At 39.3% G+C, this 14608-nt stretch overlaps 1 protein-coding gene across 1 annotated transcript in view; it reads right to left on the reverse strand.

The window, feature by feature from the left end:
• The window catches only part of SND1 (staphylococcal nuclease and tudor domain containing 1), a 447074-nt gene that overhangs the window by 157990 nt on the left and 274476 nt on the right, over positions 1 to 14608 (reverse strand). The window contains exon 15 of the mRNA XM_010378725.2: positions 2695 to 2836. Within this exon, the coding sequence (XP_010377027.1) occupies positions 2695 to 2836 (142 nt within the window). The remainder of the gene's footprint in view (positions 1 to 2694; positions 2837 to 14608) is intronic.

Consider the following 14608-nt stretch of genomic DNA (forward strand, 5'->3'; position numbering starts at 1 on the left):
AAAATCAAAATTACTCCTTGATACACAGGCTGCAGAATGAATGCTGTGTTAGCAGGCATGTACAATCTTTGTGTACAACTCTTTCAGAGCTCTTGGGTGACCAGCTAGCTGCAGCACTGTGAATGAGCAGTAATATTTTGAAAAAAAATCTTTTTTTTCCTGAGCAGTAGGTCTCAACAATGGGCTTAAAATATTCCATAAACCAGGCTGTCACCAGATGTGCTGTCATACAGGCTTTGTTGTTCCTTTTACAGAGCACAGGCAGAGTAGATTCAGTATCATTCTTAGGGGCCTTAGGCTTTTTGGAATGGTCAATGAGCAATGGCTTTAACTTAAAAGTCACCAGCTGCATAAGGTCTTAACAACAGAGTCCACCTGTCTTTTGAAACTCGGAAGGCAGGCATTGACTTCTCTCTAGCTATGAAAATCCTGGATGGCACCTTCTTCCAGTAGAAGGCTGTTTCATCTACATTGAAAATCTGGTGTTTGGTGTAGTCACCTTCACCAGAGATCTTAGCTGGATCTTCTGGATAACTTGTTGCAGTTTCTACATTAGCACTTGCTGCTTCACCTTGTACTTTTATGTTATGAAGATGGCTTCTTTCCTTAAACCTCATGAACCAACCTCTAACAGCTTCAAACTTTTCTTCTGCAGCTTCTTTACCTCTGAGTGTTCACAGAATTGAGGAGAGTCAAATCCAGAGGGCTTTCTCTGGATTAGACTTTGGCTTAAGGAAATATTGTGACTGGTTTGATCTTCTATCCAGAACACTAAAATGTTTCCGTATCAGCAATAAGACTGTTTCAATTTCTTTTCTATTTTGAGATAGGTTCTCATTATGTGGCCCAGGCTGATCTGTAACTCCTGGGCTCAGCCTACTGAGTAGTTGAGAGTACAGGCATGCACCACTGCACCCAACTTTGTCTGGTTTTCTTATCATTCAACGGGTGGAGCAGTCAGAACATATACAACATTTATCAATTAAGTTTATTTACCATCTTATATGACTGTGGTTCATGATGACGCAAAACAGTTGAAATAGTAACATCAAAGATCACTGGTCACAGATCACCATAACAGATATAATAATAATAAAGTTTGAAATGTTGTGAAAATTACCAAATGTGACAGACACATGCTGCTGGAGAAATGGCACTGACATACTTGCTTAACATAGGGTTGCCACAATCCTCCTATCTATTAAAAAATGCAATCTGAAGTGCAATAAAAAGAAGTGCAATAAACCCGGATATGACTGTGCCTCCAACTCTCCAAACCTTAGTAAAAAGGCACAAATGACTGCATAAAAGGACTCCCTCACACACTGCCACACAGCCCTTCAGTTTACCATAACTCACATTAGCAAAAATAAAAGCACAGTCCTCCAATAAGGTATGAGTTTTTTTGCATCCCTTCTTTTGCATAGCTGCCCTGAGCTTGGTGTCACACTTCAATGAGTCCCTTCAGAAGGCCTGCAGAGTGGTGCAATGATCAAGTTTATAAGAGTACGCACAAGAGCCACAATGAGAAGTGACAGCCAAGCAGCAGCAGTGAGCTCCATAGTCATGTGTTCAGGGAGTGATTTATCTCACATAACTCAATCCATTTAGTGGGGGCCTGAGGGAGACCCTTATCCAGACAAGAAACTACCTGTGCCTTCTAGGAAAAGGAGGCCAAGGTGATCTGGCAGGAGACAGCAAGCATGACTCCTGTTTCTCTTTCCCCATAACAAATTCTATTCAATAATTCAACGTAAGAAGTGCTGAGACAACAGGACAGTAACAAAAAAGGCAAGGTGGGGACCATGTGCATCTGGGGACCATGGCAGGATATATCTTTTGCAAGTGAATGAATATTTGCGTGTGCAGGGGTGGCTGGGCAGAGTTGGGGTGGTGATGGAAGTAAAATGACAGCTTTCCCTCAAAGACTGCAGTCTCTGTGAAGTACCAACTGGAAATAAATAACGATTATTTGCCAGCAGCAAAGAAATGAAGCAGTTTGTTCCTTGAATGCATAAATGTAAATTGCTCAAAGAGCACAGTTTATACATAGCCTTCTGGCTTGTGAAATATTAAGCTACCAGAAAAGATAGGGTAAGACGCACATTAAGTCAGCAAAGAAAGGAGCATCACTTGCCTTAGCACGTCAACCTTAGCACAACAAGAAATACTATTGATGTGGGAAGAGTGTGTGAAAGCAACGTCACGGCTGGGGTTTCGTAAAGGACTGGGATCTTAATGGCATTTGAAAAGAATGAAACGGAGACAAACGGCACTGCCTGGGGAGGTACAGGTGAAGAGTGTCTCCGCTCCACTGAGACCTCCCCACAACTAACATGGCATGGGTGGTCTGTTTCAAGTGGGTAATGAATGCCAACTCTGAGAATTCCATCGTTGGTATTTTCCTAAGTCTGGAATTTCCTTTGCTTTAGCTCTATAAGGGCTGCGTGCTTTCAAGTTGCTCTACTCCTACATCCTGCGCTTGGTAGAAACGAGGAGCAGAAAGAGGGTGCAGTGCTGGGTCTGCAGTGACAGGAGGATCCAATCTAGAAACTGTGTTTGCATATCCCAACCAGAGAGGAAAAGCATGCTGGTGGGCTCTAGGGCCTACCCAGAACACAGGGGGAAAGGAGGGTATGTGGCCTCCAGGGATGACTTCTGAGCTCAGAGTAACATGTAACACATAAGACTTACCTGCAAGTAAGAAGGTGATAAGGCAAGTTTCCTTTGGCAAATAGAGTTTGAGACGAGAACCACTGAAGACGTATTCCACCACAGCTTCAGAACGACCTGCCCGCTGAAGAAAAGGCAGGAACTGCTTTGCTTTTTGGGTATCCTGATGGAGAAAAGAGGAAAAGAGTAACTGGAAAGTAATGAAACCCAACGTTTCTGTCTTTCTAGTCTAGGACAAAAAGTTTGGCAGGAAGCTAAGCAAATAACCCTATTGATAGACATTTCTGAAACCAAGACATAGACGTGATACTCATGAGGCCTCAGTAGAAGAAATATAGTTAATCGACAGTTTCCGGAACATTCTCATTGACTTAAATACTCAGTTAAAAGGGTGCTTCAAAAATGAGACATTCACACCAGAGTTCCCTGGGGCAAGAAGAGCTCATCTTCCTTTAACATAAAATTGAGGGGCCAGGTGCAGTGGCTCACGCCTGCAATCTCAGCACTTTGGGAGGCCAAGGCAGGTGGATTACCTGAGGTCAGGGGTTTGAAATTATCTTGGCCAACGTGGTAAAACCCTGTCTCTACTAAAAATAGAAAAAAATTAGCCAGGCATGGTGGCACATGCCTGTAATCCCAGCTACTTGGGAGGCTGAAGCAGGAGAATTGCTTGAACCTGGGAAGTGGAGGTTGCAGTGAGCCAAAATCGCGCCATGTGCACTACAGTCTGGGCAACAAGAGCGAAACTCCATCTCGAAAAAAAAAAAGAAAAAAAGAGGTAAGAAGACCAGTACTAACCTTCTATTTAATCTTTAATATTCATCAAAAAAAAAAAAAAGTGACACCTAGGCTATGTCACATAGTCCCTATAACCCTGTCCCAGGAAGCCAAAAGTAGTTTATCTTTAAATAGGTTATGTAAGATTCAGAGCTCACAGTTTCTTAACCTTGAGAAGAGGCCAGCCTTCTCCAGGCACTAGTACAGCAATTCCTGCTCTATGTTCATTTTGGGGATGAGATGATACCTGGGGCCTACTGTTCCTACCCAGGGAAATCTCGAACAGCAGGGTGTGGTCAATTCAGAGAAATATCACTTCATGTCAGCATGAATCATTATAGAAATAATAAAAACACATAAAACGGAATAGCAGCTTAAAAACTTTTTTTCGTGCATCAACACAAAGTCTGTGCGTTCTATCCTCCAGAGAGCCAAATCATGGACATTTCGACTCTCAGAACTCTCAGCCACAGAGAAGCGAAGGGCCTTCAAATTCTTTCAGTCTCTCAAGCTAATTAAACAGATAATAGAGTAAGCGAGCATCAAAATATCACATCGCATATGCTGGGGAAACAGTCACTGGATTTTAGAGTTTTAGGTTTTCAGCCCAGCCAACAGAACTGAAAACTCCCTCTGGGGACACCAAGTTCTGCAAACTTTCCTGACTTCTGTGACACAAGCAGTCTGTACCCAGCCAAGTTCTTCCTTTCTGACTCTTCTAGCAACAGAGCTATTTTATTTAAATTAATGCACATTAGATAATGAAAACATAACAAGCCATCAAGTATTTCAGATCAGCCAAAGGGGCTCCTCTCATTCAGAAGCAGCGAGGTAGGCTGGGATGAAAACAATATTTATAGTAACTAAGATTCATGCTTCCCATCAAATAGATTCCTAGAGAAAAAGACAGTGATCCATTCTCAGTGTCTCTAACAGCACGGTGGTAAAAGGCAAGGTAACCATGAGCTTTAGTGGGTTGGAAACTTCCCCACTGAACACTTAAGCAACACATTCTCCTACACATATACAGCATGAAAAATGCCTGTCTGGCAGCTGGCTGAAGTCCAGAACAGTCAAGCAAGATAAATGCTCCATAAGAAAGCAAGCACTACTTGATTAAAATCCTTGTGCCATACTAGTCTAAGTCTGGGACGTTATTCATGAACTGAACCAGTAAGTCAACAATAATTATCAAATTGATTATCGCAAATCATGAGGCAACCTAACATCTCGGAAGAGAAGGCCTTTTTCCTCAAGATCAGAGCAAACTATATTTTTCAGAAATAGACTGCTGCTCATCACTGTCCTTTGGATGTAGTCATCTGGAAAAAGTGCTTATAGGAATAACAACGGCACACACACAGGCATGCCTTTCATGTTTGAACTAACAAGGAGGTTGCAGCACACTCTCTTCTTTTTTTGCTAAACTCTTACTTACTTTATAAAGAGAGAAACCTACTCAGACTGAGAATAATCAAGGAGCCTCAAAGGGACCTAAGTGCTACCCATGTCATAAAAATCAATACATGTTCCTGACTCCTCCCAAGTCTCAATGCACAACTCAACAGCTCTAGTCCAGAAATGACACATGGGAAGATAGTCAAGAGGATGACGTATCATTGATTATGGCAAAGATGAGAAGTGAAAGCCAACTATGAAAATCAGGCTGGGTGCAGTGGCTCACACCTGTAATCCCAGCACTTTGGGAGGCCGAGGCAGGTGGATCACAAGGTCAGGAGATCGAGACTATCCTGGCTAACATTGTGAAACCCCATCTCTACTAAAAATACAAAAAAAAAAAAAAAAAAAGAAAAAAGAAAGAAAAAATAGCCAGGAGTGGTGGCCGACACCTGTAGTCCCAGCTACTTGGGAGGCTGAGGCAGGAGAAAGGCATGAACCTGGGAGGTAGACTTGCAGTGAGCCAAGATCACGCCACTGCACTCCAGCCCGGGCAACAGAGCGAGACTCCGACAAAAAAAAAAAAAAAAAAAAAAAAAATTCAGAATATTAAGTTGACAGAATATTAAGCTGACAGAATATTAAGTTCTTATGAAGTCAATTAAATTGATTATAAGAACCCAAAGATGTTGGCGCTTTCAAATCTCAGTCACAGCCACACAAAGGTGTGTGTCTTTCCTTGTCATCTCAAGCACTTTTTTGCTTGGCATGTTCCTTTTCAATACAAGCATTCTTGAAATCTTTAATATTTGTTTCAGTGGCTCAAATGAAAAACACTTGTTAGGAAGACTGGCAAGTTTCCTCAGGTGATATAGCTATAAATCCTCCCTGGTAATTCAGTTATGGAAATTATTTATTTTAGAAATTCTGATTATACCATTATAAAATTGACTGAATTTGCCTTCCAAAGAGAGAGTGCAAGTAGCAATGTGCTTCAGTCTCTTAGACACATTTCCAGAGTTAATAAGAGCCAGGGAGACAGAGATTTTCTGAGAAGAGAAGAGAAGAGAAGAGAAGAGAAGAGAAGAGAAGAGAAGAGAAGAGAAGAGAAGAGAAGAGAAGAGAAGAGAAGAGAAGAGAAGAGAAGAGAAGAGAAGAGAAAAAAAAAAACCTGGCCGGGCACGATGGCTCACGGCTGTAATCCCAGCACTTTGGGAAGCGGAGGCAGGCAGATCATTTGAGATCAGGAGTTCGCGACCAGCCTGGCCAACATGGTGAAACCCTAAAAATACAAAAATTAGTCGGGTGTAGCAGGGTGTGCCTGTAATCCCAGCTACTTGGGAGGCTGAGGCAGGAGAATCATTTGAACCTGGGACACGGAGGTTGCAGTGAGCCCAATCATACCATTGCACTCGAGCCTGGGTGATGAGTGAAACTCCATCTCAAAACAAAAAACAAAAAACCACCCAAAACCATATACATAAATAAAGATTAAAGACCTTAGATTTAAAGAGATAACAACTACAGGACTTGTTACACAGAATGCTCACTTCAAGGCAATATCAAATATTTCTGCTTATATATCTATATGCTAAAGCTTTCACTCTCAGTTTTCATTGCTATTGCTTACTTACATAAGGTCTGGGATTCTATTTGCCAGTTTTCTGCCACTACATTGGCTCATAGCTTTGAGAATTCAAGTAAATAAATTCGCTGTGGTTTTTTTGTTATCTACACCAATATTCTCCTCCACTGGTGTAAATAATCAGGAAGCAACTGGATTTCTGACGAGGTCTTTTTTTGTTGTTGCACTGGTAGTTTTCACATTACCTGTGCTCTACAACAAACTATAAGTAAGTTATTTTCCTGTACTCTTAGAAAAGCTAATTTAAGATTGCATTAGCTACATTTAACCTGCTATTGTGGATGGCATCTCTTTAAGGAATGTTTCTGCCTCCTCAATGCACCTTGAAATTGAGAAAGTAATGATGCAACAAATGTGCCTGGGGTGACTTCATTTCAAAGGATTTTAATATCTATATCTCAAACTTAGAGGAATAGGGTTCTGAATGACCCTCCAGAATGGCAGGATGATCCTTAGAGAGAAGCAGAGAAGCAAAGGTTATAAAAACACCTTATTTATAAATTCTCACTCCGCCCCGACTTCTGGCTGGTCAGGCCAAATCTCTTCCAAATGTGGGTACATCTATTTATGGCTATAAGACATCCCCTTCAGCAGTTAGATTGGAACTTATCTCCACAAAGTACCTTGCTGTGTATACAAACACATGTTTAAAATAATTTGGTATGATGAATTCCCAGGTTTGGGAGACTGGGAGATTTGGGTGGATAGGTGGGAGAGCAGAGGAAGCAGAATCCTTGTACAGCTGGCACAGGATAGAAGTGTCTGAAAGACCACCACCCCAGACAGCCAGGTCACCTGCTTCCTAGAGGAGCTGAACTACAGAAATCACAATTCTGTGAATTCTGGAACAGAGTTTAGGCTGTCGGTGTGCACTAGATGTATGCAGAGTGATTCCCATGATTTCTCCAACAAAAGTCCCCAAATAGTAGGCATGAAACTAGAAAGGGCTGGTGAGAGGTAAACATAACAGCACACAAAACAGCATGGGAAAATGGGAATACACTAAACCTATTAGTTAACAATTAACCACTCAGGATTGTCATGTGCAAGGCTCAAATGGGAATTGTTAATAATGAAGATCACGAATTAGTTCTCATCATCACAATCACTCTTGGATTAACATCACACGAAAATGAACTAAAAACAAATACATGCAGAACTGATGATGTTACTGGGGAAGCATATTCCACCAGCACTTGAGAAACAGCTAGAAAGAAGTCCATCAACCCTGACGGGCCTTCCTGGAGGTGCAAGCATATGCTCTACTGCCCATCCCAGGATGTTTCTTCCTATGAAGCTCTCTGTACTGCTTGGTCCCACCAGCGCTGACCTGAGGGTAAAGGACTCCAGGGCACAATGCTGTTTGGGCCTAAAGCAGCAAAATCCTTGTGAACAAAGGACAGACACAGGAAAAAAAAAAAAAGAGTGTGGAGATCAGAACGAATCGTTAAGGATAGTGAAGCAAATGTGCTCTCTCATTTTAAGGTGTATGATAATCATTCACTGTCATAGTTATCTATGTTTTTCAGGGTTGTGCAGACCAGGAGAATTACTTTTGCGGCTATGTGGAAGACAAATCACAACTACGTCTCCTGTCAGCAAGGCAAAACCATCACCTATCACTCCACACTCTTACTACTTTCCACATCTTGGGCCCTATGGCCCCAAGTGCCATTTTAATTCACAGAATGAGTTTATGATTCGATGAAGAGCCAGTTGTACAGCGTGATCATCTCTTGAAATACATGGAACCCTGCGAGGGGAGGATTCTCTGTGAATGCCCTTGAGCTCCTGTGTCACCACAAAGCACTTGCAAATTGGAAACTGTTCTTCCCTGGCTGCTCATCAATACTTTGTGGTGAGATGTGTACTAGAGAGACCAGGGAGGGCATAAACTTCAGTGAGCTGCAAGTTTAACGGGAATGAAGTGAACATAGAGGAGAACACTGACAAAAACAAACTCCCAAACAAAAAAATTACAACAGGAAAAAAAAGGTGCTAAAACTAGGCCATCAATTATCTTTCAATAATTGGGTAGCATGGCACATGCCTGTAATCCTAGCGCTTTGAGAGGCCGAGGTGGGAGCATGACATGAGGCTAGGAGTTCAAGACCCCATCTCTACAAAAAATTTGAAAATTAGTCAAGCACGGTGGCACGGGCCTGTAGTCCCAGCTGCTTGGAAGGCTAAGGCAAGAGGACTGCTTCAGCCCAGGAGTTTGAGGCTGCAGTGAGCTATAATCATACCACAACACTCTAGCCTGGGTGACAGATTGAGACCTTGTCTCTTAAAAAATTAAAAATCAGATTCTCACACAGTTTACTTGGTTGGTGAAGCACCTCACTCAGGCCTGCAGCATGTAGAACACAGGAGAAACCACAGCCCAGGCTCTGAGCTCCAGTTCTGGCAGCATGAATCAAGAGGACATTCGGACGTTTGCAGGAGCATTAAGCAGGAAGAAAGCCCTGAGCTTAGGATGTGTCATTCTAATTGGTGACACCCTCAACAGAGAGTATTACAATTATTAAAAGAAATGTCCTGGCTAAGCAAATTTTCCAAAGGGGGCAGGAATGGTATGCTTGCCCAACTGGAAGAAGGAAGCCACAGGGCAAAGCAGTGCAAGGGTAGCACTCCAATGTGTGGAAGAAAACCATTACTCTCCAATCAGACTTGCAAGGAACTGAATCGTCTACGAGTTTAAGGAGCCCTAAGAAAGTCAGACATCTACAAATATTTTTATTCGGTTGGTCCTACCCACCATTTATTTTTTCCTTTCCACAGTGTACAATTCTGAGAAATGAAACCAGAACTTGGCAAATACTTAGGAAGAGAAGACACATCTCTATGTTTAGAATGAAAATATGCAAAAGCACCATTTGGACAACCACTGCAGTCCACTAAAATAAAGTGAAATCCTGTTAGAGGAACAGATTAGGGACCCTCAGAAAATGGTCTGGGCCAGGCATGGTGGCCTCATGCCTGTAATGTTTTGCCTGAGGCAAAAACATTGCTTGAGCCGGGGAGTTTGAGATCAGCCTGGCCATCATCATGGGACCTTGCCTCACAAAAAAAAAGAAAGAAAGAAAGAAAAAAATCAGCTGGGCGTGGTGGTGCACACCTGTAGTCTTATGTACTCAGGAGGCTGATGTGGGAGGATAGCTTAAGCCTTGGAGGTAGAGGCTGCAGTGAGTAGTAATGGCACACCACTGCACTCCCAGCCTGGATGACAGAGTAAGACTTTGCCTCATTCTTTAAAAAAACAAAGCAAGGCAAAGCAAAGATAATGGCCTGAACATTATACATAAACACTAAAACTGGAAATAACCTAAATATCCCTCAACTGGGTATAAATTTTAGTATACCACACAATGGAATACTACTCTACACTAAAAAAGCCATGGGCAACAACCTGTATGAATCTCAAATACATGATTACATTTGTATGACATTTTGACAAAGGTTAAACTATAGTTAAACAGAACAACATGAGTGGTTGCCAGGGACTAGAAGTTGACTCTAAAAGGAATGGAGGAATTGGGACGATGGAACAGTTCTACTATCTTGACTGTGGTGATGATTTCATAAATATATGTTTCTCAAAATGCACATTTGCCAAAACTCACAGAATTATATGCTAAAAATGAGAACATTTTACTGTATATAAATTATACCTTTAAGAATATACACCAACACAATAAAAACAACCTGCACAGGAAGAATATACAGTATTTTAATTTTTAACTCAAGAAAACTTATGCCGTAATTAATCTGCAAGTAGTTTGGAGAGAATAGCAAATTCAAAATTAACCACCCAGTCATTATGTTTTAAATCAACTACTTTGATCACTACTTTGAATACTAGTTTATTAAAGTACTTAAAACATTTTAATAAGAAAATGGTTTAGATGAGAAAGCAAGGGGTTAGAAAAGCACAGAAAAAAAAGTCTCACTGGTTCCCCAAAAGCAGCATAAGAAAGTCTAAACTTTTAGCAATAGCTAAAAGAAAGCATCAGATGGAGCATGAGGTCATCCACATGGGCCATAAAGAGGACACATTTTGTTCAAATAAAGAAAAAAGTTCTACTAAGTACATATGCCTACTGACATTTCTTTTCTACCTTGAAATAAAATCATGTGATACAGCTTAATGTGAATAAAGTAATACCCAATTCTCAATCAAATAAAAATTCTATACAAGCTCAGAGATTGTTCTCTTACTGAATGACTTTCAGTTTCCCAAATTTAACCATATGAAATTATGCTGTGAGAAGCATTCAGTTTAACCTTTAGAAATGAAGTCATTGCCTTTTAGTGGTAAAAATCTGCATTTTATCATCAACAGGAAATACAATGCCCTTGGCTTATTCTAAAGAATCTTTTTTTTTTTTTTTTCAAGATAAGTTAGGCATAGAAAGTGCAGATGATGGTGTATCTGTGCCTCAAGTAAAAAGGGCAGAAATAAGAATATATCTAGTCAGGATAAAGTATCAAGCACACAAGCTTGCTTTCTTCCTGTCTTCAATGTTCTTTCTCTAACTTGGATGACAGGCAGCCATCAAGGCAGTGCCAAAGGTGCCAGGTGATGAGGGCTGCCAACCCACAGAACTACCTGAAAGGTATGGCTTATAATTCTTGCTGTATAGAAAAGTTTCCATGAATAAATCTGTCTCCCTACCTCATCTCAAACTGTCCCTTTTCCCCATTTTTCCATACTCTAACTTCTCAACACACTAGTCTTACAATTTTTTGTTAACTCAATACTCAGTGTTCATAATATCATGACTTTGTAAACGATAGCCCTCCAGTTAGAGAGCTTCCTCCCGAGAGTTCTTCCATCCTCCTGTTGACCTCTGCAGGGTGGCTTGCTAGGATTCCCCTTGGCCAAGACTGGCAATTCTTTTCACAACCTTTCCCAGATTGCTTCCTCGATCCATGCCTTCTGCTTTATTGGTTTGTTTCCCTTCGTTTTTGTTAAACAAACAAACAAACAAACAAACAAACAACTACAAAGTATTTCATAGAGAAAATGTCTTATCTCTCTGAGGTCAAGTAAGTAAATATACTATTGATTTTGTAGTTTTATTCGGAGAAAAACTATCCTACTCTTGAATATGTTGAATCAACAGATAAACTTCTTCCATTATTCATCAGTATAGTAATGTACTATATTTTTGAAATGACTGAATGCTTTAGTAATGATATGAAGAACATTTATTTCAGTATGCAACTTAATTGTATCTACTCAAACACAGGAATAAGAGAGAGTGGTTCAGACATACCAATTTGTAAGAAGAAAATGTTTATAGGAGAGTTTAACACACTGGGAGGTATACCTTCCAATTATTTTTAGCTAAAATATTCTACAAAAGCAGGTACTTTACTCAAATTATAAACATACAATTTATATCAAATATGCCATTAAATTGTAATGGTTAAAAGTAGCATTTCTACTTTGAACTGGTAAAAATAAACACAGAAAAAGGCCATTTAGACTTTTATCAAATCTAGAGTTACTTTTCTAAGAATTAAATGATAATGAATTTTTATAGGAAGACTACAATAAACATCTTACACATTTTCAGAATTGACACATGAGACTGGACTAAAAACATAGCTTATGCAATGGCATGTGGCACTAAGAATACGAAATAAAGCAAATCAACCACCATCTACAACTGTGCACATCAATTACAAGGCTAGGATTAAAAAATAACTTAACAGGTTTAAAATACTATTTTTTTCTTTAACAGTTTTGGATCAATTTTTATCACTTCCAAAGTCTCTATAGGCAAGAGGTAAGAACCTACTATAGAACCAGAAAATGGCTTGAGAGATAATTAAAATAAAATGTGTAGAATAAAGAATTTAAAAGACATCTGATGAGGTGCAAGTCTTCATTTCATGGGCAAATCAAGAACTTGGGCCAAGGAAATTGATGTCACACTTAACTGTGCCCCACCCAAGACAAGAATGCAACTTCAGAAAATAACAGAGAAAAAAAAAAAGTCAGCAAGTAACCTATAATATAAAAATTATCTTAAAATCAAAATAAATGTTAGTAAAGGCTAAATGGCTAAAACACTTTTAATATTTCCTAAAAGTATTTTGAACATTCATTTTTGCCTGCAGACACACCAATATAGGTTCAATAAACCTTAAGTGAAGGTTTTATTTTTATGTCTAATTAGTCTTTTAAAGCCTTACATTTTTAAAGCATTAATAAAAATAGATAATTACACAATTCAGGAGAGAAAGTTCTAGTTTTTTTTTTTTAACATGGAGAAAAATGGCAACAATTATGAGAGAAATTTATTACTAATTAAAACAGAAGGTGGTCAGTGTTTTGAAGAACAACAACAAATGCATCCAATTAAAAACCCAATCATTTTAATCAATAAAGATTTATAGGATGATGTTGTTAAAAAATACACGCTATTCTTTGGCCTAGGTTTCTACTTTATGGACATGTTCTGAGAAAATAATCATAGACTATGATTTATCTAAAGGAACAAATGTTTATGAGAGGAAAAAACAATAAAACAACTCCAATATCCAACAACAGAAGGCTGATTAAATCCATTCTAGTAGAACAATTTACAGCATTCATTCATCCAACAACATCTGCTAAGTACCTACTTGGTGCCAGATACTCTTCTAGCACCTGCCTATATAGTTAAGAATAACACAGCAAGGCTTCCCATCCTGAAAAGAGCTTACAATACTTAAAAGAAAAAGAAATAAATAAGGAAACCCACATTCTGGTGAATAGAAGAGTTAGTAGTACAGATAATTTCTATTATTTTCACTCACATTTGATGCATTTAAAAACAGAAACTTTGATAGAAAATTTGAATGAAGAAAAATATGCCTAAGGTTTTGTTTATAAAAGAAAAAAGTCATCTGGGGGCGGTGGCTTACGCCTGCAATCCCAGCACTTTGGGAGGTGGAGGCGGGCGGATGACTTGAGGTCAGGAGTTCGAGACCAGCCTGGCCAATATGGTGAACTCCCATCTCAACTAAAAAAAAAAAAAAAAAAAAAAAAATACAAAAATTAGCCGGGTATGGTGGCAGGCACCTATAATTCCACCTTCTCGGGAGACATGAGAATCACTTGAACCTGGGGGAGGCAGAGGCTGCAGTGAGCTGGGATTGTGCCATTGCACTCCAGCCTGGGCTACAAAGTGAGACTCTGTCTAAAAAATAAAAAAAAAAGAAAAAAAAGAAAAAGAAAAAATCTATTAACATTCAAGTCTGATTAAACTTTGCCTAGATAAACTTCTACATTATTAAAGGTCAGATAACTAATTGTCTCTTTAGTTTGTAAGTGTCAGCATTCAACATTCACTGCAGTGAATTAGTTCTTATAATTAATTGTTCTATATATTTTGAAACAAATAAATATTATTGATGCTATAATAAAGTCTGTATACTGATGTGGAAACAGCTTGACCTGAAGCTGCATGTGAAATCTGCTCTACGATTCCATCAAAAACAGATTGAAGCACAGTATTTTATGGTACTAATGACACCAAACTAAGTAGTCTTTTTCTAAGGACTAAGAGTTTAATGTGGCTGAGTGCAGTGGCTCACATCTGTGTTCCCAGCACTTTGGGAGGCCCAAGTGGGAGAATCACTTGATTCAGGAGTTCCAAATCAGCTCTGGCAACATAGCAGCAGATCCTATCAGAATAGGATAGAGATCCTAACTCTATAAAAAATTTTTTAAAAATTAGCTGGGTGTGGTAGCGTGCCTGAAGTCACAGCTACCTGTGTAAAAAGAGTGTGGACAATGGGTAGAAAACAAACAAAAACCATACATTAATATGATGTGAGAATAAAAATTTGTTCCTAGTAAGGACAGCAACTTGTAAAAAGCCCAACAGCCAGGATCAGAAATAGATTTAATAAAGCATACCCATGCATGCATAAAAATATGTGAAACCAAGCTTAAACAATAATGAAACTACTTTTACAGAATGATACTTTTAAAGTAGTTGGAAATGTAGTTAGTGCTTTAGGTGTATTTGGGAATTCTAATTTTTCTTAAGGAAAATACAGAATTAATCTTACCCCACCCAGCAGCTTTACAATTTTGTTATGATGTAACCACACGTG

This window comes from Rhinopithecus roxellana, chromosome 6 (genome assembly GCF_007565055.1).
Source record: "Rhinopithecus roxellana isolate Shanxi Qingling chromosome 6, ASM756505v1, whole genome shotgun sequence".
Lineage (NCBI taxonomy): Eukaryota > Metazoa > Chordata > Mammalia > Primates > Cercopithecidae > Rhinopithecus > Rhinopithecus roxellana.